Raw genomic sequence first — 24,319 nt, forward strand, 5'->3', positions numbered from 1 at the left:
CTATTACTTTTATCTGACATTTAGGGAATGCCAAAAAGTCTTTTTTCTGCACAAGTGGGCAATGGGACCTGGAATTTATTCAGTTGTGCCCTGAAATCCAACGGGTGTTCCCTCTATTATGGGCCTAGCCATGTGTACTATAAGTAGATTGGGTCACAATGGGTATGTTTATGAACTCGGGACAAACAGGGGTATCCATTTTGGGGTGAAAGTCTTTATTTCTATGTACGCTGTATAAAAAAATACTGTTTTTAAAATGACAGAATTACCAAAAACATGAAAATCGTAATTTTCTCCTTCTGCTTTGCTTACATTCATTAAAAGACTGTGGGTTAAAAATATGCAGTACACCACTAGATGAATTCGTTAAGGGGTCTATATTTCAAAATGGGGTCATTTGTGGGGGTTCTCCATCGTTTTGGCCGCTCAAGGGCTCTACAAGTGGGCAATGGGGCCTAAATCACCTTCATGCTAAATGTCTGTTCTAAAAGCTACCGGCTGCTCCTTTTGGTTTGGGCCCCGTTGTGCATCCAGATATAACACTAGGGCCACATTGGGTATGTTTCTGAACACAGGGGTGCAAGTCTTCATTCCTACGTGTGCTGTACAAAAAAAAACCCTGATTTTAAAATTACAGAATTGATAAAAAAAGATATTCGTAATTTTTTCTTTCTGCTTTGCTTTGGAGGCTCTAGTACCCTCTTGTACCACTCATAGCTTGGATACAAGATGGGATATGGGTGAGCTTGGAGGCTCTAGTACCATGTTGGGCCACTTCTAGCTTGGGTGCAAGATGTGATACGGATGGGTATGGAGGCTCTAGTACCATATTGTATCACCCCAGCTTGTCATTCAAATTACATTTATCATTCAGTGTAATTTGCAGCCAACGATAAATGGTTTACTTTTCATTCATTTTATGCAGGTATAAGAATCATCGTCGGCTCATTCACTAATCTTCCGGTTTAAATACTGATCGTCCCCTTGTTCTCAGTCAATTAAGGCCCATTTACACGCAATGATTATAACTCAAAATTTGTTCAAATGAACAAATTTGCGCAATAATTGCTATGTTTAATAATAACAATACAGATAGTCCCCGACTTGCGAACATTCGAGTTACGAATTTCGCTAGATACGAACTATCTGTTCTGCACAGTATGATGTAATGCTACGGCATTACATCATACTGTGCAGGGACCGGACAGGCTTCTATCAAGCCTGATAGAAGCCTGTCCGGTCACATCGCGGTTGCTGGGCAGCCGGGGGCCTTCTGAAAGGCCCTAGGGCTGTCTATGCAGAGCGCCTATCAAGCCGTGCGCTTGATGGGCACTCTGCATAGGCAGCCGTGGGGCCTTTCAGGAGGTCTCCGGCTGCCTAGCTACCACACAGTGTCCCACGATCTCATCATGGGACGCTGTACGGGCCCCCTGAACGTCGGGTGCAGGCTGTTTCTTACAGCGGGCACCCGGCGGCAGCAGTTGTGACGAGCCGCGCCGCTCGTCAGAACTGTTAACACTTTAAATACCGCTGTCAGAGCGGTATTTAAAGTGTTAACAGTTCCGACAAGCGGCGTGGCTCGTCGGAACTGCTGCCGCCGGGTGCCCGCTGTAAGGACAGCCTGCACCCGACGTTGTATGGAGCGGGATCCACCCGCGATCCCCTCCATACAAGCATTTGTTCGACTTGCGAACAAAACGGACTTGCGAACGGGCTCCCGGAACGGAACCTGTTCGCAAGTCGGGGACTACCTGTAATCTTTATTTGTATAGCGCCAACATATTCCGCAGCGCTTATATAGACAGGGGGATACAGAAAGACAAAAGTACAAACATTACAGAACCACGGTTACATAGTAATCAGTTGATGGAAACAATAGGGGTGAGGGTCCTGCTCCAACGAGCTTACATACTACAAGCAATGAGGTGATACAGAAGGTAAAGGGCTGGAGATGTGCACGGTATGGCGAGGTGGAGAGTGAGGGGTGATATACACATAGACAATGGTCAGACATTTGGCCGTGTGACGGCAGAATCGGTATGACTGCAGGAGCGGTTTATGATGGCTAGCAGGGATTGCAGTCACTAGGACAGGGATCATGTTATCAGGCGGAGTGCAGAGGGGTTTGTTTAGGGAATGCGGTATGCCTCCCTGAAGAGGTGCGTCTTTAGAGCACGCCTGAAGTTCTGCGAGTCCTGGATTGCCCGGGTCGCCTTTGGTAGTGCGTTCCAGAGGACTAGTGCTGCTCTGGAGAAATCTTGGAGGCGGGAATGAGAAGTTCGAATTAAAGGGTCACTCAGTCTGGTTTCGTTAGCAGAGCGGAGAGCCCGGGCTGGTTGATGGATTGAGATGAGGGAGGCAATATAGGGGGGCGCTGCACTGTGGAGGGCTTTGTGGATGAAGGTAGCGAGTTTAAATTGAATTCTGTATTTAACGGGCAGCCAGTGCAATGACCGGCACAGAACAGAGGCATCCGAGTAGCGGCTGGACAGGAAGATGAGCCTGGCTGCCGCATTCAGGATGGATTGGAGGCGGGAGAGTCTGGTGCAGGGGAGGCCGATCAGCAGCGAGTTGCAATAATCGAGCCGGGAGTGGATGAGGGCAACAGTGAGCGTTTTTAACGTGTCCACAGTGAGAAAAGAGCGGATTCTTGCGATGTTCTTGAGGTGCAGCTGACATGTTCGGGCCAGAGATTGGATGTAGGGGGTAAAGGAGAGATCAGAGTCAAATATGACCCCAAGGCAGCGGGCGTGTTGTCTAGGAGTTATGGTGGCGCCACACACTGAGATGGAGATGTCAGGAGGAGGTCGGTTAGTGGAGGGTGGAAATACCAGCAGGTCAGTTTTAGAGAGGTTTAGTTTTAGGTAGAGAGAGGACATGGTGTTAGAGACAGCGGACAGACAGTCGGTGATGTTTTGGAGTAAAGGTGCAGAGATGTCACGGGCAGAGGTGTATAGCTGGGTGTCATCAGCATACAGGTGGTATTGGAGGCCAAATCTCCTGATGGTTTGTCCAATAGGGGCTGTGTAGATAGAGAAAAGAAGGGGGCCGAGGACAGAGCCCTGGGGGACCCCAACAGCAAGAGGAAGAGGAGGGAAGGTAGAGCCAGCAAAGGAGACACTGAAAGAGCGGTCAGATAGGTAGGAAGAGAACCAGGAGAGAGCAGTGTCCTTTAGGCCAATGGAGCGTAGCATACTGAGGAGGAGTTTGTGGTCAACAGTGTCAAACGCTGCGGAAAGGTCAAGGAGGATCAGTAGGGAGTAATCGCCCCTCGATTGGCTGTCAGTAGGTCATTGGATACCCTAGTAAGGGCAGTTTCTGTCGAGTGTTGAGGTCGGAAGCCAGACTGTAGGGGGTCTAGGAGAGAGTGCTCTGATAGATGGCTTACAAGGCGGGAGTAAATGCGAAGCCATCGTACACTATTCATTCACTTGTTGTTCATCGCTGAGTTTCAGCCTGCATAAAAATGGACTTAGTTTGTTCGCTTTTTGCTTGGTTTAAATGACTTTTGTTAAGTTGTTTAAAATACTAACGACTGGAGGGGAGGGGTGATTGTTTGCTGTGCTAAGCACAATTACTGCTTGTTTACTCATTGACAGAAGACAATGGCTTTTCTCCACACCAATTAAAAACCTCCAGACCAGAAATTCCTCACATAAACACACACCCACCTGAGCAAACAACATATACTGAGTTTACTAATGAGGGGAATGGCAAGGATTTCAAATGATTATCTTTAAGAGTAATTGCTCAGCATTTGTATGCAAAAAAGTAATTCATTCGTTCATCCATTCGTTCAAACGACAATCGTTGCGTGTAAATGGGGCTTTATACAGCAAATGTGAAAGACTAAACGATTTCTTCTTTGAACGAGCCAAAGGATCTATCTGTTGTATAAACAGGATGCCCAGCAAATGAGCGAACTCAGACACTGTCACTCATTCAAATCGGCAGGTCTAAACGAACCCTTAGGTTGTTGTTGTGTAACTACGGGTAGCAATATGAGATTTCATTTCTTTGAGGAAATGAGATCACATGGCAATTACACAACTTGTCCATTTTCATAGCTGGTTGTACCGGATGGCCCGAAGGTTGGCTCCTTTATCGAAATAATGGGTGGGGAGAAAAGCTAATGTCAGAATCATCTTCTATACAGGATATGATAGTATGACGTTGTGATGCAATATTTTACTTGCCATGGTTGCTCAACTTTTTTTTTTCTTTTTCCAGGTAATTTACATAGTGTGGGACTATTAATCCTGGTTGAGAAGTAAAGACTCAATTTCGTACACTTTTCATTGTTCTTGTCCAAACAGCAGCCTATGCATATTGGGATTTAGTCTCTTTCTACGTGCTTTCGACTGGTGATGTGAAGAGTTTGTTCATTCAAACTTAATAAACCCCATAAAAGGTCCTTAACGCCTCCCCCCTTGTAAAATGTTAAAGACTACAAGATATAAAAAAACATGTAATTATTCGGGGGTGTTAATAATGGATAATTATATGTTGCTGATTTGACTACAGGAAAGAAGAATAGTGTAAGAAACTTTCTCTTTCCTGGACATCATGCGCAGCAGTACATACATAGGGGGATTTACAGTATTAAAATCCCTAAATAGTGGGAAATACCAGAAATCATTACTGCACAACACTCCCTTAAAGAAGTCTATCCTATGATGGTTGCAGGCATCCATCACTGCTAGAGCTTCAGCACATTCTACTCAAGGCAATGCTGTGGTGCAGGTAAAGTCAACACAGACATCTTCTGTGGGAGATCATCCTTTCATTTTGAAGGAATCACTACTAGGGTCTCACAGTCACCTAGCTATGGTGAATTTGGAGGTTTTTTCACCTTTCTATGGGCCTTCAGTTTGGAAACTCAGTCTTTCATAGGTAGATTCTCATACTCTGCTCCACATCTAGCATAGGTAAGTGCCTTTGCTCTGATGTAGCTTTGTCACAGAAGGACCATAACTTAAATAATATTAGAAAAACATGGACATTTTGGCCCTAGAAGGCTTCAAAATCATTTTATCCTTATGGAAGGATAGATAAAGGAGTATAACTGGCTGTAAGGTCTTCTGAAAGCCACCTGGGTTTGTGTTCCCTCACCTGATCACCCTTTCATTCACCTGGGTTCTTTCTAGATCTTCAGTCCTCCTCTCCTGTCTGCCTACTTTCCCTGTGTACTGCCAAGCAGTGTGATATCTTCAATTGTCTTCTTATGTTTGCTCTCAAAGAAGGAGCAGACAGAAGAGGATGGCTGAAGATATTGAGAGAAGACAGCAGAGGACCATTTAAGATATCACATTACCAAAGGGAAAGTCAGAAGAGCAGACAGGAGAGGAAGATTGAAGAGCTGGCATGGCACACAGGGTATTAGGGTACTGATTTCATTATATTACACTCAGGGAGAGGTTGAGGGCACAAAGAAGCCATTATAACCTCATGGAGGCATAAGAGGAGTACCAAGAGGGCATTGTTACTTTGTGGGGTGTGCAAAAAGAGCACCAGTACCTCGTGGGGGTACAAAAGAGGCTCTATTACTTTCTGGGAGGGCACTAAGGGGACACAGTTACCTCATACAATAATAAAGTAGCACAAAGGGAACATTATTACTGTGTACGGGCACAATGAGGGCATCTTTGCATTATTACCTTGTGGGGGGCACTATTTTTCTGGAGAGGACACAAAAGAGGTACTATAACTTTAGAACACTAAGAAGGCATTATTACTTTGTGTCAATTCCAAATCATTGCTCTACAGACCTGTATAAAGGGTCAAGCATTGATTCGAAGAAATGCTGCAATCCAATAGGTGGCGCTGCAGAGGTATTGTTCCATCTTCCTTATTTGCATATTACCCAGAGGAGCATGGATGGCCTTACAAGTCTCCTCACTTACCTTCTTGGTGCTCTCCCTAAGGAGATATGATACCCCTCCCAACCTACTTTGTGGGAGTCACTATAACCTTATGAGGAGAACAATATGGAATAATTACTGTAGGGGAGGGGGCACAAAGAAGGGCACTAAGAATATAATTATTTTGTGGTGAGCACAATGGGGAAATTATTACTGTTTGGAGACAATATGGCTTTTTGGGGCACAAAAGAGGGCACCATTATTGAGTAGCATGCTCAAAAGGGGCAGAAGTAGTAGCAGGATGGTGAGTTTTTGTGCAGAGACGAGTCGTGGCTGGGATAAGCCCTCATTGTGGTATGGACCCAAATGGAGAAGAAAATGGAAAGTGAACAACTTAATTCAGAAAAAATGTCACCATCAGTCAGTGGAGATAACTGCACTAGAGTCAGGAGTCCTATGCAGACCTCGTATCTGACTGTGATATGGGGGCTGCATATTGGGAGGTATACTAGAACTGAGCCACTGTATCTAAGCCCACCGTTTTATTAAAGCTGTCTAAGGTCAGTCTCACACAGATAGGTCAGATTCTGCATGCAGGAGGCTGCAGCGGAATCTGTCTCTGACCGCATCCAGCGGCCGCTCAGAGATGTTTAAGTCTGTACTGCAGATGATCCGGACAGTTTGCCATCGGACTTGTGCAGTACAGATTTTTTTTTTAAATCTTTTTTTCTTCCTGCGCCATCACTAGGCGATGACACAGGTTCCTGCGACGTATCTGCAATGTCAATTACAGATGGACTGTGGGTCGGATGGCTTCCATTGACTTCAATGCAAGGCGTCCGTGCGGAATCAGCACAAGAATAGAGCATGCTACGATTTCATGTGAGCGGACATGCCAATCCTCTATTCTTGTTAATGGAAGCAGAACACGGCGGATCATCTGCACAGGTGACGATCGCAGATTTTGCAATCCAAATCTGGTCGTGTGAGACCACCCTTAAGCTGTCACCGATGTATATTATCAGGGGAGGTGTAGGGGGTCTGTAAATTAGAGTCACTGTTTTAAATAGTACTACTGTATTCTAAATAGTAGTACACCTGCTGTAAGCTAGCCATGCACTTTGATGTAAGCCCCACCCCTCGAACAGCCACGCCCATTTTTTCTGTGACCCCCTATGCAAGTATCACCCTGTGAAGCGCTCTTCCAGATTCACATCTGCCTAGTGTAATTAACACCAGAGACATCATCTTTCGTCCACCTGCACACGGCATAGCCGGATACCGCATGTAGGAGCCCGCAGCGGAATCCGAGCTTGACAGCCGCGGCGTCCACGCGTACCTGTATTTTCACTTCTTCATCCGCACTACAGATGCACCCAGTGGCTCGTTTCGGACATGCACAGTACAGGCCTTTTTTTTTAAATTCTTTTTTTCCTGCACCATTGCCAGGCGATGACGCCGAATCCGAAACCTGTCTGCAATGTTAATAGAGTCGAGCCGCAGGTCGGACGGCTTCCATTGACTTCAATCCGTGCAAAAATAGAGCATGCTCCACTCGTGTGCAGGAAGATCGATCGATTTCCCATAGCATGCTATGGACGGCATGTGGTGCGGGCGCCGTCACGGATTCCGCAGCAAAAATCTGCCTGTGTGCGTCCAGCCTGACCGACAGGAGCAACAAGTATGCCTCATCTATAAGTGTGAAGGGCTGCTCACACAGCCTGCCCAAGACCAGAGGGACATCCCACTTGTGTAAGGGTTGACCTGGGCACTGATTGTACTGGAGCTTAGCCCCATTTCAAATTCCCCCAGCGGATGTTTTCTGCATCTCGCAATGTACAAAACTCGCCTGTGTGAATGCAACTTCATTTTATTTATTTATTTACTTCATTCACAATTTTTTTTTGTTACAACAGAAAAAAATGTAGATATAAGAAGTGTTGCTCTTCCCGGTAGCACACATGTATGTAATATGTACGGATGGGGAAATGCTTATCTTCACACGTAACGTGTTCATAAGAGTTCTGTGTGGGTTTATTCACCTTGTTTCACATAGTTTTTGTTATGCTAATTAGTTGCAGCCAGATATTAAGCTGAAGATTGCTACATCTGTATATAGAACGTGTCCTCATAAACTACAAGGATTGGGATTCGGTCCACGAGAATATTAACAACTGTACAACAGGGTCATTAGACACATTTTGTAAAGTATTGTCATGAAAAATATTCCTTTTTTTAAAACAATCCACAGGCAGGTGTGACAGCAGTTTGATATATACATCAATGACATAATGACTGTCAGAGAGTATATGGTTTTCGCTCAGAATGCATAACCAACCACTGGGTATCCTTAATCCTGCAGAATTCTGGACTCTGAGGACACCTTGTGGCAACATTTGATACTGCTGTTAATAAAAGCAGGCACTCTGGTGCTGCGCATGTGTGATGATGATGTTTTTAGCAAACTGTATATAATTGCCATTGTTACAGAGTGCACCATTAGTCATATTTGTGACTAACATAAGACGTTTGTATTCTTTAGGGTTCATTCACATGTAGCGGCAGCATTAATGGCAGAATTATCCACTGCGAAAAATCCACAAATCTATCTTTATGTCCCATCAGCCTAGTTGTGCGAGAGCTCAATTATTGTGGCTCGTCCTGTAGTTTCTATTGGTACCATTTTGGAGTTCATGTGACTTTTTGATCACTTTTTATACATTTTGATCTTGGGGACAGGGTGACCAAAAATGTGCAATTCTGGCATTGTGTATTTTTTCTCTGATGACGTTCCCCATGCGGGATAAATAATGCGTTCCGTTGATAGACTGGGCTTCTATGGATGCAATGAGACCAAATAAGTTTTTATCTTCTATTTTTAATATGGGAAAAGGGTTTTCCTTTTTCAACTTCTTTATTTGAATAAACATTTTTTTCACTTATTTTAATATTTTTTTCTTTTTGTCTCCACAGGGGACTTGCATTTGCGATTGTTTGATCGCTTCTACAGTATTACATTATATTGTATTTTGACAGCCAGTCTGTGAAGGCCCCTAACTGATATGGTAACCGAATGGCACATGGTGATCAGATCGTGAGGAGGGGGGGGGGGGGGGGGGTGTTTGGGACCCCCAAACAACATTTGGAGAATTTAGAGGGTTAATAGTCATGATGACAGTTAGTGCTGATGGCTGATGAGGGTGGGTGTCAGAGCTATCAGAGACAGCCAACACCCACTTTGCATGGAACAAGATCGGCTCGCAATGCCCGCTCCATGTAAACCCAAAAGGGCGTAAATGTACTCCCTGTGGTGTTAAGGGGTTAAGGAGGATTTCAACCCAAAATCTAGAATTGGCAATGCATTAGCAAAACTTAGAATGGGGCCTACAGACAGCTCTGACAAACTTGAAAATGTTTATGCAAGGAGCGCCTTCTAGTGGCAACTGCATGCAAACACTAAGGACAGGTCCAGCAATAAACAAGCCCTCATGTGCCTATGTGGATGGAAAAATATGTTATCACTGTAAAAAGCAGAAAAGTCCAGAATGACGAAACAATCAAGAACATTGTCCCTTTAACTTGCTATTTATTCGGTGGGTTATATTGGTTATTCGATTAGTAAACTTCATGTTGGATGTGGTGCAAGGATAGAAGTGCTACACAACTAGGCTTCATGTCCGCAACGGGATCCAGCCCTGCCCGCGGCCAAGGACATTCTCTTACCTGTGCAGGTCTTCTCCCTTCCTGTCCAGATCTCCTTTTTCCTAGTCCGCCTGCACACGGGTGGATTTGCATTGCAAAATCCAGAGCGGACATCCGCCTCTGGTTTCCGCAGCAAATCCAGCCTGTAGCATGCTATGACAATTTGTGAATTTCCTGCCCACGAGCGGAAATCGATTGCAATTTTCCCGCTTGTGGGTGAGAAATCGCAGCATTTGTGCGGGCTGCACATGGCCGACTACCCTTGAAGTCATTGGAAACCGTAAGTCCCACGGCCATTCTGCAATCATCATTGCAGAATGGTTGCCTGAGCCGCATCAGCACTATAGTGACGGCATGTTGTCATCTGTACTGCGCTCGTACGCCGCCTGGCACATTCGCAGCACAAGGAGAAGATGCAGCGATTGCCAGCCGGACACAGGGTCAAACTCCGCTGTGGGATCCCGCAAACAGGGTCCAACCCGCCCGCGTGCAGGCGGCCTTAAACTGCAGATGTGTGCGGGCGCAGTATGTTTTTTTAAACTCCTGTTTTCCCGCGGTATCCGCGGCCTGTCTGCAGTGTCAGCTGCAGGCTGGCTGCGGATCGGACAGCGTACATTAACTTCAATGGAAGCTATCCTTGCCGGATCCTCAGAAAAATGGAGGATACTGTGATTACTTTTCCAGACCAAAAGGTCCACAAATCAGATCTGCACGTTTTAATCCATTTGTAGACGCCCATGTATCCCTATGGGCGGCTTGATTTGCGGATCTTTCACAATTCAGATCCGCCCATGGACCTTAAGAGTGGTCTTGCATTGTTTCTATATAGCTGAAGGGTGAGCCCTAAGAATGGCTCTAGTCTGACATTAACAATACATGCTGTTCTACGCGCTGAGATATCGCACGTCGCATTCCTTATATAGCTGTAATGTAATCTAATAGCGGTGGAATCTAAATGGGCGGCCCCTCCGGATTGTATTCATACAGCCAGACATAGTATGGGTTGGGGTAAGCCAACGGAGACGAGCTCGTTACATAATCTGTTGGGTTCTTGTCTTCTGCGCTTTCTGAGGGCTTCCATCATTTCACATGGACAACTAGGACTCATTATTGTCATTGGACATAAAATGGAAACTTCTGGACATTTCGTTTATTTTATTGATATTTCCCATCATGGCCGATGCATAATAAGTAAGACCAGATTACTTAGTTGATGGTTACACAATTTAAACTGAATGGCGGCTGCTGATAGATGGTCAGTTCCTGTTTCTCAGCTCTGTGATGTTATCCATCAGTAGGGCTTTGTTGTCCCCCATTACTTGGTAGCACTGTAATACATGAATAACAGTTCATTAATGAGTCAAGAGAAATATATTACCGTGTTGTTATGGAAAATATAGTATAGTTTTATTTAACCCCTTAAGGAACAAGCATTGTAAATATACGGCACTTGGTCCTGGGCTTTATTCCCAGCTGATAGTAAAAGTATGGCGCAGGATTAAAGCTCCTGCTCTTGCAATCTTACAGGAGCAGGTCGGGTCCTCAGCTTTCAGTCACAGATGAGGACCCGGAGGAGAAGGGAGAAGCGATTTTTAACCGCTTTTGCCTTCTCCTTTCTAAGTTACATAGCACTCAACGAGCACTATGTACTAAAAAGAGAAAGTGGAAGTATTACTTTCACCTTGCAATCACATGACTGGCGGGTGCCCCTTGTCACAGCAGACCTGTAGGGTCCTAGCAGAGCCAGAACAGCTCTGCCAATAACTACTCTCACTACAGAAGACTGTTTTCCCCTGTAAGTGGGGCTCCTATAGATGTGATTCTTTAGGATGCCGCAGCAACAGCGAGAAAGTGTGAAATTTAGAAAAAAAAGACAATGTGAATAACCCCCAAAGGTCTTATATGACTTCATGGGGGACATAGATGGTAAAAAAATAGTTACAAAAATAAGTTTAAAAAATTACAGAATAGAATAAAAATATATACATAAAAAGAAAATGACCTACCGCCGACACCAACCAAAACTGTAATCCGAAAGTATACAAATTATGTATCAAGACGTCCAAAACAAAATGAGAAACCCATTCCCGTACTTTACTTTAGTGTAAATATACTCATTTTAAAAATAAACTATACATTTAAAAAACTTTTTTTTAGCTTTTTACCCCCAATAAAACAAAAAAACGGAAAAAAAGCCAGTGAAAAAAGATATAAAAAAATAGCCCTATATGTCACAAAAAATGCAGCAAAAATCATTTTTGTACTGGAAAAAAAATGAGGCAGTAAAATCCAAAAAAAGTGTCTGGTCCATAAGGGTTAACTCAACAGACCAATGGGTTATGGGGAATTAGTCTATGAAAATGGTGGCCGCATGTCATAAAAACTTTGGATAAGTTGCTGATTTTTCCTGTAGGATCTGCACAAAAAATGAAAACAATCTGACCAATAGTCAGTTACAGTGCGTGTGTTCCATCAACCCCCTTACTGGAGATAGAATTACTGGATGGGTACTTTTACAGGACTTTTGGCTTATGATGAACAGTTCCAGCTGGATGATGTCATTTTATGGGGCTGCGGAATATGTTGGTGGTAAACAAATACAGATTATTATTATTGTGGGCAGTGTGGAGACAGACAACTCTAAGGAATTCAAAAAGTGCACAAAACCTATAAAGTATATAAAAAGTGCAGTCAACTATGACGCCGCTTCACACGGACAGGAATAGAACCCACTGATTCCATTGGCCCACAAAATAAAGTTATCCTCTATCCACAGAATAGGGGACTATTATCTGACCTGGGTGTGTGTGTGTGTGTGTATGTGGGGGGGGGGGTCTTACCTACCAATTCTGAGAATGGGTCCCCAAATGATTTTCTGTGGGACTGCTGGTGATAGGCGAGCACACATTCTTGGCTATGTCTCGGAATCACATTGAAGTGAATTGAATGACCAACATTCCTTTCATTTAGGGACCCCATGTCTTGTAAACGGTGGGGAACCCAACAATTGGACCCAACCATTCAGATAATAATCCTCTATCTCTTGCATAGGGCAGTGATTCCCAACCGGGGGGGGGGGGGGGGAGCTCACCTCTGTTAGGAATCGCTAAGCCAACATTAACTTAAAAAAATCGTTTTTGGTCGCCGGTTTATACGCCGCATGAAAGGTCTTGCCCTATCTTTTGACGTGATACGCAGGAAGCTCCCATGGACTTCTATGGCAGCAGGAAAAAAGGGAGGAGGAGGGAGTTACCCTGCGTACAATGCTGGGAAAAGAATACTTATGGCCTGATCTAAGCATTATTGGTCATTCCGAGCAGACGTACTTGTGCGTGCAAAATTTGTGCGCACATTGCACAGATAACAGAAACCATTGATTTCAATGGGTTCGTTAGGTTGCACAAATTAAGCACAGCTTGCTCTAGTTTCCTGTGCATTTAGGCACCAAAATCTCCATAAAAGTCAATATGGATGTGCAAACGTGCGCAAAATACGTAAGGAGATTCATGTTTCCTGCATAATTGTGTAGGGAAAAGAACGCATCTAGAACTCATTAGACTAATTAGCCATTTCACCCCATGCAGATTCTTTTGCAGCGTACAATTAACATGCCTTGCGGGTGCAGTAAAATACGCCGATGTTTGTTCCGAAAGACGTTACACTCATTCGTGCGCAAATACACATCCGCTTGCGTAAATGAGGACTTAGAGTATATTCTTCTGGGCACCTCCTTCACGGGGCACTTGGCGGCCTCTCGTGAGTACAAAAGTGGCCAGTGTCGATGCAATCACTAGAATCGACCGGGTGCCGAGAATTTCAGAGGTAAAATAATATGTTGTGATAAGCCACACCCTTAGCCACGCCTTTAACCACACCCCTTTTTGTATGCTTGCCTTGCTTTAAAATTTTTTTTTCGAAGGCTGAAAAAGTTGGAAAACACTGGCATAGAGCATAATTTTATAGGACAACCCCTTTAAGTGTTGGCACCTCTATGTTACTAAAAGGGACATTACAACACCGTCATACAAAACTACCCGATGACGGGCTGATATGTCCATTCAGCGCTCATACAAGATACGGGACCCTTTAAAAATAAGAAAATGGTTTTGAAAAAAAGAAATGTAGATTTTCTATAGAGCGAGCGCTCAGAATGACTTCTTCACCAAGCATAATCCCAATAACATACCAGCTCGCAATTCCGTAAAGACAGCGTGAAAACTACAGTAGACTAGAAATGCCCTTACCAAAACCCCATTCAAGTACAGGAAACAAATCGGCACACTAGTGACCCCAAATTCATAGGCCAGGTCCTAAAGAAGATAAAACAAGCACAGTTTAGAGAAAAGCGCCATTTTTATACAGCCTACAGCGCACATAATGTTACGTTGACACCATAGTTACCTGTGAAGCATTAACATCCATTTTCTTGAAGATGACGTCCGGCATCGCTTGACATTTTTCCTGAAGGAAAAAAGATACAATTACATCTGTAAGACTCCGCACAAGATTAGTAGGTTTTACGCCGCTTTCGCAGTTGCACTGGAACCGTCGCAGAAGCGGCATAAAATACCGGAAGAAATAGCGCTGCATGAGCAGAAACCCAACAGACCCCATTGTAGTCAATGGGGTCCATTTGGCGCTGTTCTGCTCCATCATAAAATGGAACTGTTCAGCCAGGGGATTCCCCATTGCTGCTCTCACAATGGAGCAGGAAAATGGAAACTCCATTGGAGATGCGAATCAGCCTAAGGGCTTCTTCACAATGGCAAGGGCAATATTGATATCGCCCTCGTAATCCGTGTGAAACCACTGGATGCTTGTAAAAACAGCCTCGCATCACTGCGGGGAATCCCTGGTCACCACTGGAGGGGCACGAGATATGATCCTGTCAGTCAGCACCTCCTACTCTACGTCTGCGGCAATCTCCAATACACCCTCATCTGTGTCCAGGATGGAAGCTGACGCAGGCACAAGGCATCTCAAAGGGAGGTGCTGATGGATGGGCGTTGACCCTTCATTGACAGCCATTTTGAAGCTATGACGCTGTACAGGAAGTGGATTTCTTTGGCTAGGAGGTATTGTTCATAAACAGCATCAAGAACAGAGATGCTAATTACATTATATTAGTTAATTGAGAAAATACCAAATAGTTTCTGTGCTGTAGATGTTATATATAAGGCAGCCAAGCCCTTTAATCAGCCTTATGGAACACTACTTACTTCAAGAAAGGGCATTAGATTTCTGCAATGTTTACATCTATAAGATAGACAAGCAAGCACGACCGGTCTTCCTCCAGCTTCTCTCAAAACTCTTTCAATTGCAGACTAAAAAGGAAAAAAAGATCAAATTGAGCATATTTTACAGCATTGAAAGCCCTTTAACATGGGCCGATAATTCGTTCAGATCTCCACATCCAACAGCGGAATTGTTTGAGGACAGTCAGGGTAAGTCCACACAGTGGAGTTCATCGGTGGAAAGTCCACGTTTTAGTTCCCTTGTCACTTCCACTTGGAATTTCTGCATAAGACTGTGCATATTCTGCATGTAGATCTGCTCAAAAATCCACATAAAAAAACGTGGATTTTAGAGGTGGAATGTTTTCCCGTTGAATCCCCCCATGTGAACCTACCCTCAATCTGGAAGAGTCTACACAGACATTCACAGCAGCAAATCCACACCCAATCCTGCAAATTTTTTTTTGCTGCCTTCCTTGCAGAAAACAGATGATCATGTTTAAAAAATTAAAATATGCAATGGCTTCCTCTAGTGATGCCATGTTGACACATTTGCTGCAGTGACCAACCAAGTCAGAAATGGCCACTCCATGGATTTAAAAATCCACACTGCATATCAATTTCTTTATGGAAGGAGATTTTGCAATTTCTGGATGAGATTTTGTGCCACAGACTATGCAAAGATCTGGAAAAACAATCCACAGCACGTCTTCAATATATTAACCTAAGCTTTACAGGCTATGGAAACCAAGTCCCTGCATTGCATTGAGTTTTCCTTTTCGTGCATTTAGAAATACTTGATATGCAGGCTCTGCTATATTCAAGTTTTTCGCTGGGTGGCATCCTCAGCACTGATCAGCTGGTCTTTCGCAAGCTCAGCTCCCAGCACTTCATTACTAACCACTCAAAGTACTAAACAGAGACACATGATAAGAACAACCAACCAATTAACAATAGATTGCTGACAATTTTTTAGTTGGAACAGGAATTTTTTTCTGCATTACATAGAAAATCATAGAATTCATACTAGAAAAAGTTAAAACATATATTTTGATACTACCCAACAAACAGTAAGGGTGCATTTCTGACATTACCCAACAAACACTAAGGGTGTAGGGTGCGTCTGGCACCTGGATCCATCGGTTCCATCACTATGATGATTATCAGCATAGCCCTGTCTGCATTTTGCAAGGGAGAAATGTTGCGTGAATAGCAACCTAAGGGCAGCTATTAATGCATGTGTAATAGCACCAGAATGCTTGACCATTGACTGGAAAGAAATTTGGTGAAAATTTGTGAAATTTGATGAAATAGAGAAATTTGGCTACTTCTGCATTACAGTATGTTGACAAAATTTTGTACAAGTCTCAACTCTGTCAAGCTTTCTAGCACTGTTTAGATCTCGGGAAACCACTAGAGCAATTTGGGTTGCCCAAGGTTTCTTTAGGAGAAGTCTCATACACTCATGGTTGCCATTTATTTTCACTCACGCTAGTGATAGGTTCCTCTCCTGGTTTCCCTGTTGGTTTCCGCTTAAATCCAACAGAAAATTGTGCTATGCTCCATTGGACTCAGTATGTATGGTGCACAATGGACCATAGCACAATCCAACAGAAAATTGTGCTATGTCCAATTGGACTCTGGGCTATGTGCCATACTTAAAGAGTCCAGTGGAGCAAAGCACAATTTTCTGTTGGATTGTGCTGTCATAGAATCATAGAATGGTAGAGTTGGAAGGGACCTCCAGGGTCATCGGGTCCGACCGCCTGCTCAGTGCAGGATTCACTAAATCATCCCAGACAGATGTCTGTCCAGCCTCTGTTTGAAGACTTCCATTGAAGGAGAACTCACCACCTTCCATGGTAACCTGTTCCACTCATTGATCACCCTCACAATACCTAATCTGTGTCTCCTCCCTTTCAGTTTCATCCCATTGCTTCTAGTCTTTCCTTGTGCAAATGAGAATAGCTATGGTCTAATGGACTCGGTACGCATGGTGGTCTTCTCTTATAAGAGCATATAGCGCCTGACAGAGACTGTCTTTGTAGTAGAAAGCCCTATAGCCTTTGTACACTGCCATCATCCCTAAATCTTCATCTATCAATAACAATTTTCCTTCATTTTTCTAAAAAGATCAAGTGCTTGGAAAAACTAATTACTATAAAAACAGTACTGACAAAGAAACAATAACTAAAAAAACATGTTTCCATGCCGTACCGGTCCATCAAAGTAAATGCTGCATTTGCCTATTTATGGACTACCATTCTTAGCATGGGACCAAGTATCATGACTTCGGAATACCTCAGTCAAAGGTATTCTATGGTAAATTGAAGAACTATACCTTATCATTCATCTGTTCCATTGCTATATTGATAATCTTGAAGCTCCACGCTCACGTCCTTCTCTCAAGAGCAGCCTTCAACTACTGTCATTTCTCATGAACTATTTATAATGAAGTGGTAATGGGCAGGCCGCCAGGCATCGTATTACTGCGTTGATTATCATCTTGAGCATGGCACAGATTAATGAAGGTGTGCAGAATTATTATTAGAAAGGTGCATAATTTGCATTGGCTTCATTGTTCTGCTTAAAGAGGTATGACCGGTTCAGCAAGTAGAGTATGAAGACATTCCGAGTAGTCTTCAAGATTTCTGCTTGCTGTCATTCCATAGGAACCTTCGTTGTTTCACACGTGAGTTCCGTCCGATAGCGATATGGATGGAGCTTGGGCATGTTAGGGTTCACTCACATGAACGTATGTTGCCCGCGTACTAAGCTTGAAAAATACCATCATGTGAATAGATATATAGATCTACATTAGTTCCGTATGACGGTCTGAAAACTATAGACCAAATCTGAAGTTAAAATATGTTTGTCTGAAACTGGCCATTTGTTTGTTACTTCTAGAAGCGTTCACCATGCAACCATCCAAAATATGAAACTCCACTTCTCCATCCTGCCCGCTACTGATCTGATGTTGTGATATTTCCAGATAAACTGATGAAGGGGGGCCTCACCCCAAAACGCATTTTTATTGCTGGTTGTTTATTTCACAGATAAAGAGAAGTTAGAATAGACAAATTCCCGTATTTTGGATGGATGCACCATGAACCAGGACTACTATTTCTCTACCTTTATACTCCCTGTCTTGGCAGGATGCTACCCATCAATGTCAGCCTCTTCCAACTCCTCTTGCGAACTGCTATGATAACTCTCCCTCCCTCTCTATATTGGGTTGAGTACATCATCCTCTTCCACCTCTTCTTCCTCTTCGTTGTCCTTCTCCACTTGAGTGTACTTTATGCTACAGTGAGCAATGGGAATTCACACCTCCATTTCCGTATTCCCCTAAGTACATTTTGCAAGTGGAGGGCTGACCATGCACTGACCCATCCTCATCTTTCTATTTGGAGGAAAAAATGGTTGGGCATCAGTGCATTCAGTGTCTTGGTCTTCTCCCTCTGGTTTTTTGGACTGCCTCATTGACATCCATGACACTGAATGATCAAACAGTCCCTCAGATTAATCCATGTGGCGTGCTTTGGAGTGTGTGGGGGATTTGTCATGGGGTGAAGTAGAAAGGGTTGATCATGGTCGACTGATGTAGACTGACCGCTGCGTGCCTGCAACTCGGAGGAAGAGCAGGTGGTGGTACTTGAGGCATGCTGTGCCATCCACTCTATGACCTGTTCTGCGTGTGGTGGATGTAACACATGGGCAGAACCACTTCAAAGGAATGGCAGTGGACTTGCCACACCTCTAGCAGAACGTGGAGCCATTGCTTCAGTGGGAGCCGCTTGAAGTTCCAACTTGGCCCATTCACTAGCACCTCCATCCCAACTGACACGTCTCCTACCCCTTGCTTTCTTCATGTTTTACTTTTTTTTAGTTTTACTTAACTTTGTAGCTAACTTTGTAGTTTACAGAAAACTGCTTGTAGCAGCATCACGTATGCTAATAATTTGCATTGGCCTGACTTACTTTGAAAAACATCTGAGCTCGCTGACATACACACAGTATGTGTATTTATTGTTTCTATATTCATAAAAACCCACCTACTAGGCAGCAATCCCAGTGGCCACCTCACTTGCCATGTTACAAAGTCTTTGTTAACCAGTGTAATTAACCATAAAATCTTCCCCTGACCTCCGGGATTTTGTCTATAATATTAAAAAGAATAATGTAAGACTGTATTTAAACAAACTCCATACATCTCTACATCTGTAGGACTGATCTGACTACTACGTGTGCCTCCTGTCAGTATGTACTCCATAAAGGTTGGCAGTGCAGCAAAGTACTGGTGTTACTAGTTGCCCAAACCTGATGGATCACATACCTGTAGAGTCACAGAAAAGTGATAAACAGGATGGCAGATAATTCTTTATCATATATGTCAAAATAACACAGCCGATATATCCAGTAACTAGGCGTGCCTCTGACATCTGAAAGCAGATTGACATGTCTGTAAAATGGAAGAGGCAAAGTCACGTGTCCCAAATCACACAGTATTGTGTTCTGATGCAGATAGTCCGTGGCATTGGTCGTATAAGTGCTCGGGTCGCTGGTCTTGCGAGTGGAGGTGGACAGGCCCTAAGATCAGGTGGAGAAAAGAGATGCTCATGGGGGGGTGAACTACCCCTGCAGCCCAGGGACCCCATTATCCCTTTTTTTTGTATAGTACACAATTTCCTTGACCTGCAAGTTATGGAGGTACTCCAGCAGGTTTATCTTCTTTATTGTCCTCAGGTTTAAACAACATCACCTCCCCTGTGTCTGCTTGTCTAATAGACTCAAAGCCCCATGGGGCAGAGAATTTAGTAACTCACCCCTGTACTTTTTGCAACACTGCTTTCTCCATGATAGGTATCTGTTGGAACAGCATGACCCTTCTCTCCTGAGTGATCTTCTCCATCTTCATTCTCTGCTGTTCCACAAGGGGGAACCATGGAGGTTGTGGTGCTCCAGTGCAGGATCAGGTCTGGGCGGTGGCACAACTTCTGGCGTGGGTCCTGGTGTATACTGGGGTGCAGACTTTGGATCATCAGCAGGTGCCAGGAAAAGGGGAAGAACAGGGAGCAGGACCGAAGATAAGACTGCTCCAGCCAGAGCAGCGAACTATTCCTTTGGGGCTGGTGATAGGAGCCACTCTAGCAGTGAATATCTCGACAGATGTACCACCAGGTAGGGCTGGTGGTAGTCAGCAGGTCATGGATTGCTGGAAGCCAATCCTGTGGCACAATAATCCATGGGGGTGATGAAGGCTTTGGTGGGTGGACTGTGGCAGCGGCAGATGTTGCTGCAGTAACAGGCATAACAGCAATTCCAAGCTCCTCCGGGGGCTAATTTCGGCAGTGGCAGGTACAGCTTCTGGTCCATACATATCCAGGAGATACTCCTGGAGCTCCAGTTTGTCCCCAAAAAGTCATTGCAGGACATGTGGGAAATAGCCTCTGGGTCTCCCATTTGTAGCCATAACAGTGGCGTCACAGGGTAATGTAGCACGTCCTGTCTCTTCCAAGTCTTCATCTTGACTTCACACTTCCTGGGGAGTTCTGGTGTCGAACCCAAGGGATCCACCACATGGTGGGCCACTCTTCTGCGCAGAGCAGGCTTTGCAAGGGGCTAACACCTCCCCTTTCTTTTACTGTAGTGATGGCACAGTAACAATTAGAAAAAGACTCTCTGAGCACCATAAGGGACAGAGGATTTGATCCTGTTTGGGACTTCAATTTATGTAGCGTGCCAGAGCAGGGAGCTGCATGGGTCACAGTGGCTATCAACTCTGACTCCCACCCGGCTACACTACAGTGAAAATGATGGTGGGGAACTTGATGTTAGGTGCCGATCTCTGCTCCTGGAGGGCAGTGTCCGGGTGTGGGTTTCCTCAGTGGGAAGGAGCTCCATGAGGGAAAGGGTTAAACAGCAAAACAAACTTTTTATTGAGCTTTCAGGCAAACAAACCAGTGTTTCATACAGTCCATTGGTGGCTGGAGATACCGCTCTCCTACAAAAATTCCCATACTGCTTATCCAGATTTCTCACTGGGGCCCTAGAAAAAGTACTGAAGTGTTTTATCTGGCACCTTACTCAGGGATGAGGCTATAGGTAGCTGTTCCTTAACCAGCTTTGTGCTTTTCTTGCTATACCTAGTGTGCTCTCTTTACCAACTGAACTTTCTAGAACTGAACAGTAATATTTAGAAACTTTTTTGGTCCTACAAAAGATGGGGCTAAACAGGTACTGAATAATGCTGAATCATAAGGGCTACTCTGTCCTTCTGATCTGAACTTTTTAGTTCTCCAACTGTAGTGACCTGAACTTGTCACTACAAAAGTTTGTATATAGTTATGTTTCCCTTTAAGAATATTCCTAGAATGTAGTTGGTAACTGGAGAATCAACAAGCTCAAAACCTACAGAGCTGGAGTATATGCACGAAGACTCTGAGCCCTATGCTATTGGAAGGACCCAAAGTCCATATATAGACCCACGCAGTTCCAGAAAGTTCAGTAAAAGTTTTACAGTTAACAGAGAAAGCTCAGCTTAACAGTTAGTGTTAGTGCAGTGGTGAAGGACAGGTGTAACTGAACGAGAAAGAAGAAGAAACCTAGAAGCAAGAAACGGAATAAGGAAAAGACAGAAACAGGTAATTCCGTGAGATTCAAGGAAAGAGAAAAAAGGTGCCAGCTATGATGCATATTGATAATAGGGGGCAGTATCTCCAGTCACCAAACCTCTGGATTTTGGGTAAGGGAAAACTGTACTGTACTTAGACATTACTTTGTTTTGTCTTGATATCTCAAATGAATGTAAATTCAACTGTTTCACTGTTATCCTAGAGCTCCTTCCCACTAGGAACATCTGCTGTAAGACACACTACTCCGCCCTCCGGGGACATCGACTACCACCACCATCATTTTTGTTGTAGCATGACCGGGTGGGAGTGCAGCCACAAATCTCTCCCTCATTCCAGCCTACTATAAATTGACTCTAGGAATGCAACGATGAACAAAACTGAAAAATGAGATGGTCATTAAGGTGCAAACAGACTTTGTCACTAAGGGGTTAAAGAGGCCGTAACTTCAAAACTAAGGCCTCACTCACACGGGCGTATGCGGCCTGCGTAAAATGCATGTATTTTTCACTCAAATAATATGCAGTACACAGCAAATACACAAGGACTATTTGGCTTTTGCTCTTGGTTTTTTTTTGCCTTCCTCTGGATCAACAACACAGGAGGATAAACAGGCTGGACTAGATGGACATTGTCTTCATTCAGCCTTACAAACTATGTTACTATGTTACTATTTTTGGGGTATGTTAAATCCCCATAGCCTATATTTCATGTGTGGAAAAACGTAAGTGTGAGAGGCCCAATAGAAATCAATGGACTTTTAGCACGACGCATTAGGCGTGTGAAGAATACATGGGACAAGTATGCCGTGTGAGTGGGCCCTTAGGGTGATAGAAAAATTCGGAGGTCATTACTGAATTCATGGAGGAAAATCCATATAGAAAACCACCTCACTTACCCTGTTACAAAATCTCTTAACCATAAGCCCTCCCCTGGCCTTCTGTATTTTGTCTTTAATACTACAAATAAGTAAGACTTATGGGAAGCAGACTCCGTACACCTCTAGATCTGTAGGGCTGATCTGACTACTAGCTGTGCCTCCTCTTATTATGTACTCCATATAGGTTGGCGGAACAACAGAATATCTGTACCGGTGTTACAAGTTGTCCAAACCTGATGGATCACATACCTGTAGAGTCACAGAAAAGAGATAAACAGATAAACGGGATGACAGATAATTCTTTATCATACATAATAACAATAATCAAAATACCTTATAATGCGTACAGCTGATATAGAGTAACTAGAAGTGATTACTAGTCCGTAAAAAGTCACGTGTCGCAAATCACACAGTATTGTATCATCATTGTAACGTGATGATGCGACTCTACCCATGATGACCCAAGTGATTTAGGAACCATTGTCCTATATACGGTATGGCAATAGCGCACAATAAAGAAAGCCAGTGGATTACAGGGGTTACCCAGATCCTTAAAATTGATAGCTTATGCTTTGGATAGGCCATCAATGTTAGATAGGGGCAAATAGACAATAGATGAAAAAGACCCAGCGCCACAGTGGTATCTCCAAAGGCTTTGAAGAAAACTCAATACTAAATGACTATTGAAAATGTATACTCCGCTGGATCCTCTTCTTCAAAGCCTTTGGAGACACCTCTTTGGCACACTGCAAACAAGGATTAGGGGGTGTTCTCATCGGAGACCCCTCATTATCTTTATCAATTGTTTGTTTATGGTCGATCCCCTAGATCTCTGGGTCTTTTTCATCTATTGTCTATTTACATCTTCTACATCCGAAATCCATATCGGGGTCCCATTGACTATTCAATTGCCTACAAGGACTTCAGTTGTGATGGACTGCCCCATCCTGGGTGGCCCGATCCCGCAGGTAAGTCACCCCTATTTTAGTCTGAACACTTATATTGTATACTTCATCCCAGGAGTGCTGGCTTTGTTGACTATCTAATGCTAGATAGGTGGAAGTCTGATTCCCAGCACCTCCACCAATTATATGTGGCACTCCTGCAATAACCTTTATTGTTTACACTGGTCCGTAGTTTTAGTAGTAGCCACTCCTGCTCTTGCTTCTTTGTCCTGGCCTATGTTACACTTGTTATTCAGAGGTTATCACAATTTAGCCTACAAGCCTTGTTAGTGGGGGCTTGAGTATTTCCTGGAAACCATATTTAGTCAATGCATCCGCATTCTTTACTTTTACCAATGTAGTTAATGTATGCACATGTCACATTATGTATTCACTTGTTAGTACTAAACGTTTGTAATGTTTTGCAACTTTTCTACTTCAATAAGGTGTAACTTAGGGTGCTGTTTCCTGTGATTGGACCACTACACATTTCCTTGTTCTACTTTGCACTAATACTAAAGTTAACACTGAGCTAACTCCTCAGAAAGAGGGCAATAGGGACTTCACACATAGGCGATGTCTCTCGCTCTTTCCCCAATGATCATCGCTAAGTAATTTGGACACATGAGAGAACTCAGATCCTGATATATTTATTACGGATTCTAAATTTAAAGGACAACTCCAACATTAGCTCCTGAAAAACCCCTTTAAGAACTAGTGTATACGATAGGTAATAATAATAATCTTTATTTGTATAGCGCTAACTTATTTAGCAGCGCTTTCAAAGCACAGGGGAACACAAACAATACAACAATTACATGTGGTATACAATTTTTTGGAAAAAGACGGGGTGGAGGTGACACAGGAGGTGCAGGGGCAGGAGATCAGGCATGGAGGAACACAAAATATTACGAAAATTACATATGGTATTTAATTATTAGGAGACAGAATGGGGGGGACATTGATAAGGAGGTACAGGGGCAGAAAATGTATACGATAGGCAAAGTGGAAAGTGTGGGGAGCCATAGGGAGGGGCAGGGGGCATGTTGTGTATTTTCAAGGCGCG

At 43.7% G+C, this 24,319-nt stretch overlaps 1 protein-coding gene across 1 annotated transcript; it reads right to left on the reverse strand.

Annotated features, from left to right (window-relative positions):
- Positions 1 to 10,698: 10,698 nt before the first annotated feature.
- LOC136628457 (thioredoxin-2-like) lies at positions 10,699 to 17,294 on the reverse strand. The gene is made up of 5 exons (XM_066604379.1): positions 17,139 to 17,294; positions 14,783 to 14,887; positions 13,965 to 14,024; positions 13,808 to 13,873; positions 10,699 to 10,891 (listed from the first exon to the last, which is right to left on the reverse strand). The coding sequence occupies exons 1-5, from the start codon at positions 17,157 to 17,159 to the stop codon at positions 10,820 to 10,822; spliced, it is 324 nt and encodes a 107-aa protein (XP_066460476.1). The 5' UTR covers positions 17,160 to 17,294; the 3' UTR covers positions 10,699 to 10,819.
- Positions 17,295 to 24,319: the final 7,025 nt, after the last annotated feature.

Source organism: Eleutherodactylus coqui, chromosome 5 (genome assembly GCF_035609145.1).
Source record: "Eleutherodactylus coqui strain aEleCoq1 chromosome 5, aEleCoq1.hap1, whole genome shotgun sequence".
NCBI lineage: Eukaryota > Metazoa > Chordata > Amphibia > Anura > Eleutherodactylidae > Eleutherodactylus > Eleutherodactylus coqui.

What these genes read in the sequence shown, in the direction of transcription:
- LOC136628457 (XM_066604379.1), bottom strand. Translation starts at nt 17,159, where the DNA reads ATGGAACAGATGAATGATAAG. An exon ending in TGGAACAGATGAATGATAAG is followed by an intron (nt 14,888 to 17,138) that starts GTATAGTTCTTC and finishes TTTCCTTTTTAG; the next exon opens with TCTGCAATTGAAAGAGTTTT. An exon ending in TGGATGTTAATGCTTCACAG is followed by an intron (nt 13,874 to 13,964) that starts GTAACTATGGTG and finishes TATCTTCTTTAG; the next exon opens with GACCTGGCCTATGAATTTGG.